Source organism: Cygnus atratus, chromosome 13, assembly GCF_013377495.2.
Source record: "Cygnus atratus isolate AKBS03 ecotype Queensland, Australia chromosome 13, CAtr_DNAZoo_HiC_assembly, whole genome shotgun sequence".
Lineage (NCBI taxonomy): Eukaryota > Metazoa > Chordata > Aves > Anseriformes > Anatidae > Cygnus > Cygnus atratus.
In genome coordinates, this window is record NC_066374.1 from 11,361,285 (window position 1) to 11,379,180 (window position 17,896).

At 62.8% G+C, this 17,896-nt stretch overlaps 1 protein-coding gene across 3 annotated transcripts; it reads right to left on the bottom strand.

The window, feature by feature from the left end:
* Positions 1–891: 891 nt before the first annotated feature.
* On the bottom strand, positions 892–17,024 carry NLGN3 (neuroligin 3). 3 transcript variants are annotated; one of them, XM_035541655.2, is made up of 7 exons: positions 16,547–17,024; positions 15,445–15,504; positions 10,276–10,335; positions 7,771–7,920; positions 6,105–6,290; positions 2,180–2,969; positions 892–1,729 (listed from the first exon to the last, which is right to left on the bottom strand). In XM_035541655.2, exons 1-7 carry the CDS (start codon positions 17,022–17,024, stop codon positions 892–894), a joined length of 2,562 nt encoding a protein of 853 aa, XP_035397548.2. The 3 variants fall into 3 exon arrangements, with proteins under 3 accessions (XP_035397548.2, XP_035397549.2, XP_035397550.2); XM_035541656.2 differs by lacking the exon at positions 15,445–15,504; XM_035541657.2 differs by lacking the exons at positions 10,276–10,335; positions 15,445–15,504.
* Between the last annotated feature and the right edge of the window lie 872 nt (positions 17,025–17,896).

Below are 17,896 nucleotides of genomic sequence, written 5' to 3' on the forward strand. Positions count from 1 at the left end.
ACAGAAGAGGGAGAATATCAAAAATACAAAAGAGCGCGGCCTCGCGGCGCGGGAGGCAGGGCCCTGCCTGGCGCCCGCCGGCCCTGTGCGCGGGCAGTGGGGCCGCGGGGCCGCGTTGGGGCCGGCACCGTGCACACACGCTGGGGTTCTTCTAACTGGCTTTTTATTTTATATCAAGAACACTTGGTTTAAAATCTTTACAAAGGACAAAACGCGGAGACTCCGTTAGTGTGTAAAGAACTAAAGATCTGCTTAAAAAACGTCTCTGCAAAGAGAAACAACTGACACAAAAGAGGTTCTCTGCAGCGCAAAGAGGGGCAGAGGTGCCAAGTCCCCAGCTCGGGGCCAGCTCCCCGGCTCCCAGTGCCCCGGCACCGGCCCCAGCGCCCGCACCCAGCGCGAGGCCGGGCCCCAGGCCCCTGCCCGCTGCCTCTGCCTATAGCACCATGGCCCGGGGCTGCCGCTCGGAGCCTTATCCACAGCGCTCCAGATGCCAAACCTCCCGGGGAGCCCCGGCACCGGCCGAGAGGGATACCCGGCACTACTGCGCACCCATCCCGGGGTGCTCGGCGGGCGCTGGGGACGCCGTGTCCCCGCGGGGAGGCACAGCCCCGGCACAAGGAGCCCTGTGGCTGCTGTCGGCTGGACCAGAGGGGCCCTCCTGCTGGGAGCCGGGAGAGTCGAAGCACTTCTCAAGAGTTAGAAAGGAACAAAAGAAAGCGCCGAGGGGAGGGGGACGGCCAGCGGCGTTGGGTCCCACAGGTCCGGGCTCGGTGCTGCACCGTCCGTGTGCGCTGCCCGTCCATCCGGGGCTCCTGCCGGTCCCTCTGCCAGTGTCTGCTGCGTGCGTGTGCGTGCGTGCGTGCGTGGGTGTGCGCCGGCCGCGGGCAGCTATACCCTGGTGGTGGAGTGTGAGTGCGGGAGCCCCGTGCTGTTGAAGCCGGCAGCGAAGGTGTTGTAGGGGTGCAGGGTCTGCAGCCCCACCAGCGAGTTGGGGATCATGGTGATGGTGTTGGGGGTCATGAGCGGGATGTCGTCCGGGGACCGGCGCAGCGTCAGCGTGTAGTCGGGTAGGGCAGCGAGGCGCAGGGCGTCGTGGGGCGGCACAGCCTCGCACTCATGGTGCGCCTGGCTCACCTGCAGAGACGGCATCTCCTCATCGGGCGCATGGGCGATGTCGTTGGCGGCGCCGCGCTGGGGACTGGGCTGCCGGTGCGTGTCCTGCCGCCGCTTGTCCTTGCGGTAGTAGAGGGCGGCGAAGGCCAGCACGTTGAGGAAGAGGAGGGAGGCGCCCACAGCGATGGTGACGCTCAGCTCGGTGGAGTAGTCACGAGGGCTCTCGAGCAGGGTGCCCGCCTCCTGCTCCGGGCTCCACTTCTCCTTCCCGTTCTCGCTGTTGTAGGCGGGTGAGATGGCGGGGCGCTTGGTGGTCCAGATCTTGCCGTTGGGCCGGCGGGTGATGTGGGAGTTCTGCGTGGTGTCGGGCGGTGGCACTTTGGTGGTGGTGGAGGTGTAGTGGAACATGTCATGCAGGTTGTACAGGTGGGGGACCAGGTGCTTCCAGAAAGCCACCTTGGTGGCCCGGTAGTGGTCACGCACCCGCGGCTTCAGCCCGATGTGCAGGTACAGCTGGTCACGGGGGTTGTACTTGGACCAGGCCACTTCCTCAAACCGGTTGGCCTTGGTGTGGATGAACTTGGTGTCCTGGGGGACAGGCTTGTTGGGGTCCCTGCAAGACACAGGCAAAACAGAGCTAGCGCCAGGGAGAGCCAAAGAGGTGGGGAGGGAGAGCTGGCCGCCTCTGGATAAGCAGAGGAGGGCACAGATGGGCACCACCCCAAACCCTGAGTCAAGCCTGACCTGTGATAACCACAGCCAAAGTGGCTCCCACACCCCTGTGCTTGGCTGTGGCCAGAGCCTGTCCTGGGCTGGCCGTGGCTGCAGCCCGTGCCATGCCGCAAGCAGCCTTGCCCAGGGCGGGAGCACATGGTGCCAGGTCCTTGGGGCTGGCCATGCGCTCAGCTTCTTGCTGTGTGGCTGATGACCCCAGCTAGGGCACAGTGCATGGATCTCTGGACACAGGGGGCTCAGCGTCCCACACCAGGCATGCGATCCCACCACCCCGTTGCCCAAGTGCAGAACCCCAGTGAGGCACTGCTCCCCACCCGGCCCTGCTCACCCCGTCTTGGCAAAGTTGGTCCAGTAGGTCATCACCACGGCACTGAGCATGACGTCGTTCTTGGAGAAGTTGCAGGGAAAGAGGTCTGTGGGGCCGATCATGGGGATCCCGAACACGTAAGGCACCTCATCCCCGTGGGCCGCGTCGGACCACGCGGGCTTCATCAGGCTCTGGCAGTGGTGGTAGAAGGCGTAGAAGTAGGTGGGGGAGCCATAGCGGGCGTGCAGGTCGGCCGTCACCACCGACGGCTCTACCCACTGGTGGTCAGTGAAGAGGGCCACCAAGGTCTTGCGGCGTGTCTCGGGGTTGTCCCGGTCGGCCCAGTCCGTGTACATGAACTTGATGGTCTCCCGCAAGGTGTCCTTGCCCTCGGGGTAGCCGTACAGGTTGTCTACAAAGTTGGAGACCGAGTAGTCAAAGTCGCTGCCCGACACGCCGTCCTCGGGGTCCACCACGCCCTCCACGAACTTCAGCCCCTCGCCCTGGTTGACACCCAGCATGATATCGTAATTGAGGAACTCGCCCTGCTCCATCAGGATCTCTGGGTCGTCTGGGATCACATCCCCGTCAATGACCGGCCCAAAGGCCACATGGTAGCGTGCTGGCTGGATGTCTTGCTCCACCAGCTCCTTGGCACTCTTCTGCCGCAGGCAGTCCACCATGTCCACCGTGTCCAGCACGTTGCAGCCCACCTTGTCGGCCAGCATGCTGGTGTACTTCACAGGCTGGTAGTTCACTGCCCAGCTGGAGAGTGCGGAGCCGCTCTGGATGATGGCTCTCTGGAAGAGACCTGCAAGAGAAGCGAGGAGCGGGGGAAGCTTGCAGCGGGGAGAGCCCGGAGCTGCCCCAGTACCCCACGGCTGCAATGCAGGACAGAGTGTGGAGGAGGCTCCGGTGTCCTCATGCTCCTGCGAGGACCCCGATCTCCAGCGCATGCACCATACTTAACCCGTGCCGCGCTCCCTGCGGCGCTGGGCTGGCATGGGGCCTCAGCCCAGGGGTGCCGCGCTCCCCCAGGATCCCATGGCAGGCGTTTCACGGGGAAGGTCTGGCAGCAGCGGGAGGGTTAACGCCTGCTCCGGGGACACTTAACCCTGCGTGTCCCACCCGCCGCTTTGTCAGGGCCCCCCTCGCCCCCCTCCCCGCCACTTCCTGCCCAGCTGGGGCTGCTCGGTGCCAATCCGGCCCCGCGGGAGCACGCTGCCAGACACACAAAGAGGGCCTTTCTGCCACCGGGAACACAGAGGGAGTGGACTTTCGCCCTGGAAAGCGGGGCCACAAAGGCCTTGGCCCAGGCGGAGGAATGCGTGGCTGGGCTCCAGCCCCATGTCAATGGCGCTTGTGCTCGGAATACAAAGGGCTGCGAGGAAGCGGAGCCTCCGGGGCGGTGAAAGCGGCCGGGCTCGGGGTGCACCCTGGGGTCTCTGCTCTCCGGCCGGCCCTCTCCCGCGGCCCCGCGTGCTGCTGCGCCTTGCTGGACTCTGGCATTTGATTGCTGCCAGAGACCATTTCGTGCATGGTGCGGGGACCAGCACAGCAGCATCACTGCACCAAGAGGCCACGGGGCTGAGCCCACTGACGCACAGAGTGCTGCGAGAGAGATGGCTGCGCACCTGAGCCCGTGCCCCTCCCTGCAGCAGCAGCGTTCGGAGGATCCTGGCTACCAGCCACAGTGCCCGTAGCTCTGTCTGCATGCACTGTCCTTGCTCTGCTAAGTACCTGACGTACAGTCCCATGCGCTGGGACAAAGAGAAGTCACAAGCTCTGTTTGTCACCTCCCGGTGCCCTAGAAAGCAGTGCCCAGCCCACAGGCACAGCGGGCAGAGCACTGCCCGTTCCCCTCTGAGGTGAGCATCCCCAGGAGCCCTGGCAGGGCTGGCTGGGAAGAGAAGCAGCCCCTGGCCCCTTGGCGAGGAACCCACCCGCCTGCGCGCGCCGGGGCTGGCAGGGGAGCCGCGGGTCTCCCCGGCAGCCAGACACAGCGTGCGCGGCACCAGCCTCCCGTGTCTGCCTCTCTCCGCGCCTGGCAGAGCAGGCACAAATTAGCAGCTTCATTAATAGCTCTTGATCACTATGAGTTTTATTTTGATCCGATAAAAACAAACCCGCCTGGTCTGCAGGCTGTGTCTTAGCGTGGCTCCCCTGCCGTGCTGCAGAGCTGGCTGCCGGCCCCATCCCTGGGGAGATGGGTGCTTTGGAGCAGGTCTGGGTGAGGGCATCCTGTGTCCGCTTGTTCTGATGCAGCACTGGCTGCAGCATCGAGAGCTCCCCTCCCTCCTCACTGCATTCACAGCCATGGCAGCGAGAGAGCTGGGTGCTCAGCACCTCTGTGATGCAGAATGGGAGCCCTCCAAGAGCAGCCCCCACGCTGCAGGGAGCCCACACCACAGCCTAATGGGGCAGCAAGGGACATGGCACCCAGACACAGGGTTTAGTGGCAGAAAGCCTGTTGTGACCCCAAAAGTGCTGCACTGGCCTCTCCAGCTGTGGATGGAAAGCCAGGGAGCAGCTGCAGCCACTCAGGTGGGGCAAGGGCTGGAGGCCCCAACCCCCCCTCATGCTGCCGGGTACAGCAGCGCACCCAGTTGTGCTTCCGAAGAGGTGTCACCACCATGGGGACAGCATGGCCACGCACAGGCCCCTGTGCCGCAGAGCATCCCCTCCCTGCACGCAGGTGGAACCCCTCCTGCTGCTCCGGAGTCTGCCGAGATCTACCCTTCATGGCAGAGCTCTGGATTTACCAGTTCACACAAGGGAAGCATCTTCTAGGTTTACCAAAGAAAATGGTTTCTCCTAATAGCCATTTGTGCTTGAACAAGTCACCTGAAGAGGACAAGGCACCATCCCCAGCAGCATCCTGCTCACGAGATGCCAGGGGCAGCAGGAGGACAGACGGCTGCAAAGAGCTGAGGCGCTGACTTTGGGCACTGGGCACTCATGCAGGAGCATGGACTGATCATGAGTGTCCTGAGAGCCCAGAGAGAGCAGCTTACACGGTGCAAATGTGTCTTCCATACACATTGCTTGGGCTTGACCACTGCAGCTTTACTTTCCTTGTTGTTTCCAAACTTTCTCTACACTTGGGCTGTAGCAAGCCCTCCTTTGCCCTGCTTTACTCCAAGCTGGCAGGGCGCAGGTGATGGTGACAGCAGAGGAAGCAGGCTTAGGGGCAGACTGGCCCTGAATTCCTCAGATCCTGGACCAGGACCGGCCCGGCAGGACCAGGCAGCACGGTACGCTTTGCCCTGCTCCATGTTCAGCCTCTGCCACCTGATCGGCCGTGCTGTTTCGGAAGGTTTTTCTTCACTCACTGTTCCCAGGCTCCCCAGCAGGGCTGCAGCTCTTCACAGTATTGTCATTTGTCATACTTGCCTGGGTTTCTGTGGGGCAGATTCATGGCGGTGCCCACTGCCCCAGCGTGGCCTGTGCCTCTTCTCCCCTGCACCACGCACAGGGATGTGGCACTGCCTGAGCTGAGTGCTTGTGCCCCATATAACCAACCCCCTGTGACCACATCCACCGTGCTCCCTGGCAGTCTGGTGCCCTGCAGACCACGCTCAGCTCAGGTTTTCCTCCTGCTGTTTCCTTCAGGAAGTTTAGGCAGAACAACTCCGCTCTGATTGCTGAAGATCTTTTTTTTTCAATTTTCAATGTAAATTTATTCACAGGTGGTTTATATGCATCTGCTCTTATGCCAACACAATCTTGTAGCATAAACAATTCCTTTCTTTATCTAGAGTAAACATTCTGCTGTATTTACAATACGATATCAATCACATCACCTCCACAAGCGCCGTGCCAGTCTCCACACTCCCAGACCTCCTCCCTGGTATGACGGGGCCTCGCTCCCTCCCAGGGCTCACGCCCACTTTTGCCCCTACTTCCGCGTGGATTGCTCGGCAGCTCGGGCACGGCCAGCACCTACCTTCCGAGTGGTGGGAGAGGGTGAGCAGGCTGACGCAGGAGGCGCCGATGCCGGAGCCGAAGACGGTGATCCGCAGGGGATCCCCGCCAAAGAAGGCGATGTTCTCGCTGACCCAGCGCAGCGCCTGTATCTGGTCCAGCAGCCCGTAGTTGCCCTTAGCAGCCTGGTCCCCTGTGCTCAGGAACCCTGCGGGTGAAACGGAGCCCGGTTAGGGACGGGGGAAGCAGCCTGCCCTCCCACCCCTCCCTGAGCCTGGGGGAGCTCTCGGGGACCCCGTCCCAGCGGGACCAGCAGAGTCCTGTGGGTGCTGTGGTGACACTGCGGTGCTGCACACGTGGGGACGAGGAGACTGGGAGTGCTGCCTGCAGGCACAGACGGGGCGATGGGCACGGGACACTGCCCTGCCCCGACCACCGCCCATGCCAACAGCCTCATGCACGCTCGGAGGGAGGCTGGGGAAGCACCAGGGAGCACAGGCAGATGAGCGCACACAGCCAATGCTTCCCATGGAATAGCGTGGTCCGGAGGAGGCTCTATAAATGTAAGGAGGTGGGCTGGGCAGAGAGGAACCACTGCAGCTTAAAACACAAAGGCTCTCAGTGAGAAAGACGCTAAGAAATGCTTTCGATAACAAAGGTAACACCCAAGATAAGCTATCGATGTTTTATCTCCCTTGACTCAAAGCAGGAAGCTCAAGCCATGGCATGGAGGCTGAATTAAGGCAGGTAACACGGTGGCAGGGAGTGGCACGGCGCTGCGCTGGCACCGCAGTGCTGCTGGCACTCTGCAGCTCTTCCGTGGAGATGCCGATGGCACCATGTAAGTTTTATTTCAGACTGTATTTTATACCTCTTAAATTAGCGCTATCAATCTTAAAGGCCTGACTTTTAATATTGAAAAGTCTCGAATAGGCTTCTTTTTACAGAAAAGCCTATTTCCTGCCACGTAAATCCAGGCAAGACTGCTGACCTCCAGCTGCCTTTCCAAGAGGATGTGGGGCATGGGGGTGTCAGAGGGACGTGGTGCCCAGGTGTGGGACAAGGAGCCCCCGTCCTGGCTGGGGTGTGAGCAGCAGAGCCTGTGGGGTGGCTTGGATGGGTTCTTCCCCAGCAAACCCCTCAGAGGGCTGAGCACATCTCCGTGCACCTTGTGGAAGACCACGGTGCGAGCAAAACCACCCTTATGCCTCTCCTGTTCCCTTCCCCAGGGGATGCATCTGGGGCCGTGCATTTCCCATGCAGGGCAAAGGGAGCTCCTGGGGCCTGCCCTGGCCCCGTCCCAGGGCTGCTGGGGCACGGCACTGCCTGGTCAGCTCGGACAGCACCCACGGAGCAAAGAGGCAGCTCCTGCCGGGGTGGGGGGGAGAGCTGTTCTGTCCCCCAGGGCAGCCAGGCAGCACCCGCTGGCAGCTCAGTGCTCTGAGCGCTCTCAGGAGGTGATGCTGGGTAAACACATTTATTATTTATTTAACCACAGACCAATATTTGCTTTCAGCTGAGCCAGGTTGTGTAAATGAGCCTGGGTGGCCGGTGCCAGGAGCCTGACCACGCTGTTGTGGCTGCTGTGGGTGCTGCCACGTGGCACCGTGCTCGGCCGGAGCACAGACCCCGTCCCTCCCCGTCCCCCTGCCCCCTGTCCCGCCGCACAGCGCTGGCACAGCCCATACCGAGCACTCCAACGCGGTAGTTGAGGGTGATGACAATCACGTTCCCGTAGCTGGCCAGGACGCTGCCGTCTATCATGTTCCCCGTGCCCTCCATGTACGAGCCGCCATGGATGTACACCATCACCGGCTTGGCCCCGCTGTCCCGGATGTCTGGAAGGAGAGGAGGTTAACCACAGGACCCCGCCAGCAGCCGCAGCACCCTGCCGAGAGGCAGACCATGGAGGAGGAAGGCAATGCCAGCTGCCAGGACTGGGGAGGGGGCTGCAGCAGCCAAACCCAGAACCCAAAGCCTCGGCGCAGAGCTGTGAACCACTCACCACCACCCCAACCCCGCCAGCCCCTCTCCGGGTGGTGGCAGCCCCTGTCCCCGTCCCAGCACTGCTGTCTCCTTGCCGGGAGCTGCCTGGGGTCTCAGCACATGCGGGAGAGGCACGGGCTGGACCCAGATGCTCTTCCCCAGAGCCGGGCTCTGGCCGTGGGCAGGAGCCGGCACCTCCATGGTGGCAGCGGCTGCGGGGCACCGACAGCCCGGGGCGCCCGCAGAGTCTGTCCCCGTGTCCCTTCTTCAGCTGGCCCCAAGCCCTCGGCTCCGGGAGTGCTGGCAGCTGGCATTGCGGAGGGGCAGGGACGGGGTGTGCAGGACCTGGAGGGCGGGGGGGCACTGGTGGGCGCTCCCACCTCTGTCTCTCCCGCCCCCCCCTTCCAATTCCCTGGGAAGGCAGAAACCTGCCGGCTGCCGGGATGCGAGCCCATGGCACCCCAGTGCCCGGACACAGACATGGCGATGAGCAGACAGTGCGTGCGCGTGTGCGTGTCGGGAGGTGAGCGCCGAGGCCGGGCGAGGACAGGTCATGAGGCATGGAGTGAGGATGGGGAATGGGACCCGAGGGACGGGCAGGGAGGGCTGGGGGAGCCTAGAGCAGGGAGCAGCCACGCGCTCCCTCTCTTGCCTGCTCTTATCCTGGGGAAAGTCCCTACTGGTGCTCAGCACCTGGCACATCTCCACCGTGTTGCACAGAGGCAGTTGCACCCATCCTGGTGGTGCCAGCTCCCACATGGTGCCCAGCCCTCTCCCATGCTGGCGAGCCGGTGCCGATGGACTTTGCTCTCCCTTGTGCTCACCCACACTCAGTGCCTTGCATCGGTGGGCATGGCCAGCACCAGGCACGGCCCTCGCCCCCCTCGACTGCCCCGACCCCTGCCCCATCCCTGCCTCCCTCACCCCCCGCACCCCATCGCCACCGGCTGCCCTGCCCGGGGCCATCCCGGTGCCAGCCTCGCTCTGGCAGGAAAACTCTTGCTGGGGCCGCCTGCGTGAAATCCCAACAGCTCAAACGCCAAGCCTGCGGCTCTGAACTCTCCTCCCTGCCACGCGCTGTCACCGAAATGCGAAGGGACATCTCTGTATCTGACCAGCAGCAATGGCATAACAGGGAAAAAAAAATGGTTCTTAATCTTCGCAGCACATCTTAGTGTGCAGGGATTTACTGCAGTCAAATCACTTAGGATGGATGCCAGTTTACACCCTGGTTCAAGAGATCCTGGGGCACAGGTTACTGGGAGACAACAACAGGTTTTGATACTGCCAATGAACAGGCTTTTCATCTGCTTCCCAGAACCCAAATGCCATCTGTCAGGACAGGCTTGAGCTGCCCCAGGACTCCTGCAGACCACGAGGTCTCAGTGCCCTCGCCGTGTTCCAGCTGCATCCTGGCAGACCTTTCCTCCCGCCTCCTCCTCACGTCCCTGCAACAAAACAGGCCGAGTCCAGACCCTGCAGACGAGCAGCCCTGTTTTACCCAAAATTGCCTGTTCTGCAGTTTTCTTAAGCCTGGTGTAGATCCTGAATCGCACCCATTTGAAGTCGCCCTTGCTCTACCTCATCTGGCACAGATGCCGTGGCCACAAGCAAAACCTCGCTCGCATTGGGAAAAGAGTGGGCGCAGCACCCCCAGCACCGGGGCCGGGTACAAACCCTGCTCCGGGTGCAGGGGACAGAGAGCTGGTGGCACTGCTGGCCCGTGGCATGGCACCTAGAGCTGTGTGGGGCCGCTCCTCGCCAGAACCCGCGTTCCTTTCCCGCAGCATGGAGCGAGTCGGGAGTGGGCGAGGGCACGAGGGCACGAGGGGAGGGCGCAGGCTCCCGCTGCGCATCGCTGAGTCCGGAGGGATGAGGCTGGGGGTGGAATATGACCGGGCTCGGGGTGAAATGGGCCCAGGTGCCCGAGGGCTCCTTTGCTCCCAAGCTGCCATGCTTCCTCCCGGCCCTCGCTCGAGCGGAGCGGGGGCAGCCAGCAAACTTCTCCTGAAGCACAACCCCACAAGCTTCCCCCGGAGGAGAGGAAGGGCCTGAGCCCTGCACAGCCGGCCCCCCGGCCCCCCGCCCCGCGCAGCTGCCCAGCGCCGAGACAGACACACACGGGGCTCCCTGGGGATGGCAGCGGATGGCGGGCAAACGGAGTTGCTTTGCGTGTCATGCAGTGGCAGCCTCGAGCACAGAAATACCTTCGTCTTCATCCCCGTCATTATCCGCTAAGTCCTCTCCCTGTTTCTTAGCGCTGGCTCCTAGGGACCAAACACGAGGAGACAGAACAGAAAGGAAAAAAACAAAACAAAACAACAACAAAAAAAAAAAAAGAAAAAAAAAAGAAAGGAAAAAAAAACAACAAAAGAGAATTCAAAAATAGCATGATAGCAGAGACGGTGGGGCCAGGCCTGCGCCCCACAGCACTGCTGGCTACTCACACTGCACCTCTCCCAGAGCCACGGCAGGGCAGGGGCAAGGCTGCCCCGGGGCCCTTCCCAGATCCTCCCCGGGGCGCTGGGGGCGGCGAGCATCCCAGAGCAGTGCCCCTGCCTGCCCCTGTGGCCCCGTCACGCAGCACAGCGATGGGGTGCGCACAGGGGTCCCCGCTGCCGGCTCTGCTGCCGCTGGGGACGGCTGTCCTCTGCCACCAGCATGGCCGAAATGCCACAGTGCCCTGCAGCCCTGCTCGTCGCACCACAAACCACTGGATTGTAACAGGAGCACCCCCATGCCCCCAAAAAACATCAGTTTCTGTAAGGTCCTGCACAGCTCGGAGGTCCTGCCGGGCACCAGCATGGTCCCAGGGCCCCGCTCCTATCAGCCCAGCTCCGTCCCAGCAAGGGGCTGCTCCATCAGCGAGGTGCAGCCTTGTGTCCGGATGAGACGAGGTGAAAGTGGGTGCAAGAGGGGCTGGGAAGCCGAAGTCGGGGAGTCAGTCCCACTGCCACCCCTGGACATGACACGGGTGGCACCTGTCCCACTTGCAGATGACAGAGATGGGGGGGGACAGGATTTGAGCGTGAAAGGAATCAGTGATACGGGCAGCTCCGTGGGGCCAGGTGGAAGCACCCGTCATCAGCAGGGCTAACCCGCGGTGCCGGCCGAAGCCCTGGCTGGGGACAGCAGCCCCGTCCCGCTCAGAAGACAAGAGCAGGGTGTGAGGGGGAGCGGCGAGGCGCAGCTGCCGCTGGTGAGCTGCACAGCACCCCGTGCCGTGACCTTCTGCAGGCAGCCCACCGAGCAAGGACCAGGAGTCTGGAAAATCCATCAGGCAAGTGAAGCTTGAGGGAGACAAGGTCATCCAAATGCTGACAGCAGGAAGCCGAAGGGAGCTGTGCTCGCTGCTTCCCCAGGCAGGACAGGCCACAGAGCTGTGGTGACACGGGAAAGTGAGTCCTGCTGCACGGGGCAGCAGCTGCAGAGCCACAGGAGGCAGGGTTAAGCCAGGCAAAAAGAAAACCTTTCTGGCAGATAGGGCAGAAAATCAGTGGAAGTGATGGCCTGGGGAGGGGGTTAAGAAGAGGTGTGACAAATGCTGGGCACACGCTAGGCAGTGCAGCTCCTGTCCTGGGGCAGGGACATCTCCAGAGCCAGCTGGATGTTCCCAGAGCTCACCTCCCAACACACCGCTCTGTGGCCTGCCTCCTCGCAGCCATCCTGCTACACCGATCCCCCCAGCCTCACCCCAGGAGCCCCTGCCCTCTGCCCTGGCACCCCAGCGTCCCCCCCCGCTGTGTCCCCTTCCCCACCTGGCACACAGCCCCAGCCTGCCTGCGGGCAGGCGCTGTGGGCTTGACCGGGTGCGTCTTCGACAGGGAGAGCTGCGAGCCCAGAAAGCACTCAAATGACAAAGTACCCGTGCAGTGTTTGCTACGCGGAGCTCCTCTCCAGCTTCCCTGGCAGTGCACAGGGAGAGGGATTTTCTCTAATGACTGCTGCAGGCAGCAATCCTTCACCCACCCCGTGCTTCGGAGCTGGGAGAGCTGGGAGAGGTGGCACCGCGTGGGGAGGGAGCTGGCTGGGGCAGCCGCAGCCATAGCGAGTCCAGCTATGCTGCTCACCCCCACAACCACCCACCAATGCCCCGCGTTCCCATAGGAGAAACAACACAGTAGGTGCTCTCACACCTTCCTCGCTGTTTGCTCGGTTGCCTCCCAGCACCTGCTATTGCAGTGCTCAAAGCCGCCGCATCAGGAGCTGCTCCTCTGCTCCAGCACGGGCTGCAGCCCAGAGCCCAGCGCTGCCCTCCTGGCCCACGAGCTCCCTGGGCTTGTCTGAGCTTCTTGGTTCACAGCCGGGAAAACCAAAGGACTTGTGGCTCCTGCTCTCCTCACCCGCCAAAAATTCATCCTGCTCACCCAGTGCGAGTGCCTGTTACGCTGTTTAACTGCGAGCTGACTGCGGAGTGACATTGTTCAGGGTGATAGGAAGGATGCATATGCTGTTATCTGAAGGCCCTAGGAAGATTTAAGCTCAAGTTCAGTAAAAAATAAAATCAGTTTTCCTTAAACAGGAGCATCCGCACCGGATTTGTACTATCTTAAGCAAACTGTTCCAATAGCACTGACGCCAGTGCAAACAGCGATAAAGAGGGCAGGGATCCCAGCTCCTTGCAGCCGTCGTGCTCGGCATGGTGCAGATAAGAGAGGAGCAGGAGCAGGACCCAGTCCTTCTGCGGCTCCAGTAGCCGGGCAGAAGCCTTTCCTCCGTGCTGCCCGGCGCCTCCCTGCCCCTGGGCAATGCTGAGGAGCCATCTCCATCCTCCCGGGGCTCCACAAAAGCACCAGACCCCTCATGCCCTGGTGACCGCCAGCACTAACGCCGCCCCTCACCTTTGTACATCATGCCCCGACACAGAAGCAGAGCACAGGGGTGGCCACATGTCCCCAGCCATGCCACAGAGGTTAGGCTGGTCGCTAGTAAAAACCAGGGGGGTCTGACACGAGCATCCATAGGCCCTATGCTGTGTGCACGTACGCGCTCCTCTGGTGGGCAGAGCTTGATTTTCACAGCAAAACATGAGCAGCAGCTGAACCTAGATCGTCCAACAGATCCTCCTGCACAGTGCATGGCTAATTAGTCCCAAAGCACTGCTGCCCTGCCCTGTCCCAAGAGAGGGGACCGATGTGCACCCAGGCAGGAAATAGGAGAGGGAGACAGGGACGTTTCTCTGTCTCGTGGAGACGGGGATGAATTCTGATAAAATCTTAGCCCTTTGGCTGCTATGAGATGAAAACAACAGTAAGGTGAGAGCCGAGGCATTTCAAACCACCAAAATATTAGACAGGCTCTCGCTCTGCGAGAGGAGAGCTTATTGACCAGTCATACACAAAATGGTCTTAGAAATAATAATCAGGAGTATTGCTGGACAAGATGATGTTCAAATGACACAGAGTCCGAACAAACAAGCACTGCAGGTGTGTTATCCTCGCCCTAAGCACTACTAACCCAGGACATTCAGAGCTAAGTGCCTCTTCACAAGTTATTCAATTAATTCGAGTCAACAGACACCAGCTCAGCGGCCGGAGCTGAAGGGCAGCGGCAGCAGCTGGGTGCTTTAATCCTCTGCACATCATGCCTGGATGCCCAGATCGCTGGCTCTGCCCATCCGCGAGTCGATTCTGCCAGCACGGGGCAGGAGGCACAGGGCAGGAGGCACATCCCCGCCGCCTCCCTGGGAGCTGCCACCGCGCGGGGACCGCATGGCACAGGCCACCAAAAGCATCCTCAGAGGGACTGCAAAGAAACTGCCGGCGAGCAGAGCTGATGGGGGGCAGAACAAGGAGGCGAAGGCGCCCAAGGTGCTTCATTGCGCCTTGCGTCACCCCTTCTCCTGCCCTACCCCAAGCCCCTCTGCTCTGCCCGGGCTGCTGGGGGCTCCCGCGGGGACCCCAGCCCCAGAGGGCCGGGAGAGGAAGCGCTTTGAAGTGGCTCGGTGTCGCTGGCACAGCCTGCGCCGGAGGCGGCGTGCGGAGACTCCCTAATGCGCCAGCCCTTTCAGGGGCAGCCTTGGCACTCGGAGAGATGGCGTGTGAATAGCCAGGACAGCGACAGGAAAAGCAAAGCAAAGAAACCAAACGACAGAACTCAGGGGGGGAAAGAAAAACAACAAAAAAAAATAGTCGCTGGAAGGAAAGAGCTCCCCAAACCTCTGAGCCCAGCTGCGCCAGCCCCGTAAAACGCGGGGGCACGAAGAGAAAAGCGGCGGGAGCCGGGGCCCGCTGCGTGGGGTGCCCGGCACTGCGGTGCGGCGGCAGCGGCGGCAGGCGGGGAGGGCAGCTCCAGCCCGGCAGGACACCCCCTCCTGAGCCTTTCAGAAGAGCTGGTCGGCCTGGCCGCGGGCACCTCGGGGCAGCGGGGAGGAGGGGGCGATGCTGGGAGCAGCCTGGGCTCTGCCTGCCTGTGCGGGGATGGGCGGTGGGATGGAGGGAGCATGCTCCAGGGACCGAGGGAGACAGGAGGGGTCCGGTTTGTGCATCTCCGCTCCCCGGCCCGTGGCACTGGGGTTGGGTCGGGATTATTCTGGGTGCCCAAGCTGCAGTGCAGCAGGAGGAGCCCCGCACAGCCCTGGAGACAGAGACGAGACAAAGCGGAGCTGTGTCTGCGCTGGAGATGCTCTGCCGCCTCCGGGGAGGCTGCAGCTTAGGGAGGGTGTGATTTGAGGAGGTGGAGAGCACATCCTGAGCTCACACAGCCGTGTCTGTGAGCGTGTCTGTATGTATGTGGATGTACGAATATAGGGCTGCATATAGCCCCGCCAGCACAGCCGAGGGCAGAACAGAGGCTGGGGCAGAACATGGCAGTGTTTACACAGCCAGGCGAGGACTGATGCTTTAACCACAGAGCTCTGGCTGCTAATGACCAGGGATGGAACAGGGGGAAGAGCTCAGGCCTCATCTACAACCAGGTGCTCCCCTGAGCGGGTCAGTACCCAGGGTGGGAGGGAGCCCCTTGCCTGCTCTGGACAGAGGGCTGAGAGGTGCAGCCCCTCCAGCCCTAAGGGAACAGGCGCATTTAGGCGTTCCCCGTGACCAAAGGGACCGGGAAGCACAGGCTCAGCCTGCCAGCAGCTGTTCTGAAAGGCCTGGGACAACAGGAGCATCCCGCTCTGCCCTGAACCCGTGCTCAGCACCAGCCCCCAGCTGCGGGGCAGGGAGCCGAGGCGGCCGCGGCACCCGCGGGTCCCTGCGGGCGGGGAGCGGGCGGCAGCGGGGCAGGGCTGCTCGGGGCCCGCGGGCGGTCGCGGCACAGAGAGGCGCTGGAGGAGCACGCCGCGGGGCCAGAGAGAACCGACAGGCACCCTCTCACTCTCTCACTCTCTCTCTCTTTCCTCTCTGTGCCTCTGTGCCGGTCGGCTTGCTACATACCTCCTTTCCTACATATTTTCTTGTTGGGCTTTCGGGTGCATTCCTTGGAAATCCGTTTTACTGTAAAATGAATAAAAGACTACAAAATAACAGGAGGCTCCACCGGCTGGAGTGGGCATGCAATCACAACCACGCTGCCGCCCACCCGCCGCCCCGGGACCGCGGGAGGTGGGGAGGGAGCGGCGCCGTGGGAGGAAAACTCTGGGCCAGCCGTGCTGGGCGGGTGGGAAGGTGCAGCCGAGAGCCCACCAGGACGGAGGGGCAGAGCTGGCGAGGCTGCCCTGCGCAGGGCAAACCTGCCCCGTGTCCCATCCAGCCCCCTGCAGCCCCCGGGGCTCCCGCGGTGGTGAGGCTGTGGCGGGCACACAGGCAAGGTGCTGCCTCCTCCACCCTCTACTTACGGTTCAGGTGGGATGCCCTGCGAAGGAAAAGGTTAGCCAGGAGGCAGCCGGTGCTGCTCGGCCTCACCACCGCGGGACCGTGCCCCCCATGTTTGGCTGCAGCTGCAGAGCGATGCCCCCAACCTCCCGCCTGCATCAGGACCCCCCAAAAGGGCTTTTGCGGCCCCAAAAAGGGCTCTGTGGCCCCTTCCTGGCCCGAGCAGCCCGGCCCCAGGAGAGGCAGAGTGTTCCTCCCAGCGGCGGCCGCAGCCCGTGCCCACGGCTAGCGCATGGACCTGGGGGTGGGAAGGGGGGAGGAAGGACAAACCCAAACCAACTCAAGACAGAACCTGGCACTCGGCGCCTGGGGAGCACAAACCAGCTCGTCGCTCTGTGGATCTGCGGTCAGAGAGTCTGATTCAGATTTAGCAACACAAGAGAGGAACCCGTGACGATGCCATGGAGGTGGAAGGTGGGGGGGGACGGGGACTGAGAGGCGTGGAGGGGCGGGAGCACGCGAGACAGAGATGGCAGCTGAGGGCGAGCTGAGTGGCCAGAGGAAGCTTTCCACGAACAGACAGCATGCTGCAGGGTCCACAACCACATGCTTCAAACACAACACCCAGGTGAGACCAACCGCTGCTGGGCAGGGGCAGGGGCAGGGCGGCCCCCCCTGCCCTCCCAGAGCGCTCGCTCCTGCGGGCGCCCCGGCGGGGACTCACCATCCTCCGTGGGGATGTAGATGTTGAGGTACAGACAGTCCTCGTTGGGGTCCTGGATGTAGGTGGCCACGATATCCAGGTTGGAGGTAAACCAGATGGGCAGCATGATCTCGGGAACGGCGTTGTGGATGTTCTGGGGGCAGACTGGCGAGAAGTGGGTAGCGTTCCTGATGCCTGACCAGGAGGGCGGTGGCTCGGGGGGCATGAACCTCTTCTCCCCGACTGGGGGGGCGGCGTAAGGCACCCCCAGGTACTGGTCCACGGGTCCCAAAATCTCGCTGGGCAGCGGCACGCGCACCCCCCGTAGCTTCCCATAGTGCGTGTTGACGGTGGGAGAGTAGACCTGGCCCTCCATGCGCACGACGGCCGAGGCGAAGCTCAGGACCCACAGGGCGAGACGCAGGTCCCAGCCGGCCACCAGCTCAGGCACTTGGAGAACAGGGGGCAAGAGAGGGCTTCTCCAGAGTATCAGCCACATCGTCCGGGAGGAGCAGCACCAACATCCAGGCCTGAAGCTCCTGGGGCAAGGGCTCAGCGCATCCCCATCACGGCAAGCCTCCGGTTTTCCCAGCAGGAACGGCCAGATCCGTGGGGCGGGAGAGCCCAGCGACTCAGGGACAGCGACCCGGAGCGACGTGCCGCCGCGCCTCAGAGCCTGCGAGCTGCCTGCTGCGGTCCCCCTTCGAATGGCCCGGCCCGGGTGGGATTGCTGATGCTGCGGAGAGACGGAGGGAATTAACAGCAGACTCACCCTGCAAAGAGCCACAGGGCTGCAGCGCCGTGGGTGCCCGCTCCTACCTGGGCGCAAAGCGCTCCCCTGCTCGCGAGCCTCCGCCGTGCTCGAGAAGGGGCCGGCGTTCACCCCCCTGGGGCAAGAGCCCGGGCTGGGATGCTGGGGAACACCCGAGGTGCTCCAGGAGACGGAGCCCCGAGCACGTGCGGGGACACAGACAGCGCCTGTCCGCACACGCTGAGCCCATCCATGGCACAGAGGGACCCCGGGCACTGGGTGGGCAGGGGTCCTTGGCAATGTCCCCCCCATGCCAACACTGCAGTGCCTGCAGCCCCCTCCGTGCTGCCCCGCAGAGGGTGGTGGGGGCACGGACACCGGGCAGGTGGCCGGGGACGGGGACCTGAGGCCGCGTGTCAGCGTGCAGGGCTGCGGCGGGGAGCCCTCGCTGGAGGCTGCCTGGATTTTCAGCGCTCTGCCCTTCCCCTCCCCACTCCGCCTGCCGCATTCAGGGCTTATGTAAGGGCCCCCCCGCCTCCCCCCGGCTCCCAGGGACGGGCACACCGCGGCCATGCTCGCTCGTGGGCTCCTGGCGTCGGTGAGAGGCCAGATCCTGGCCT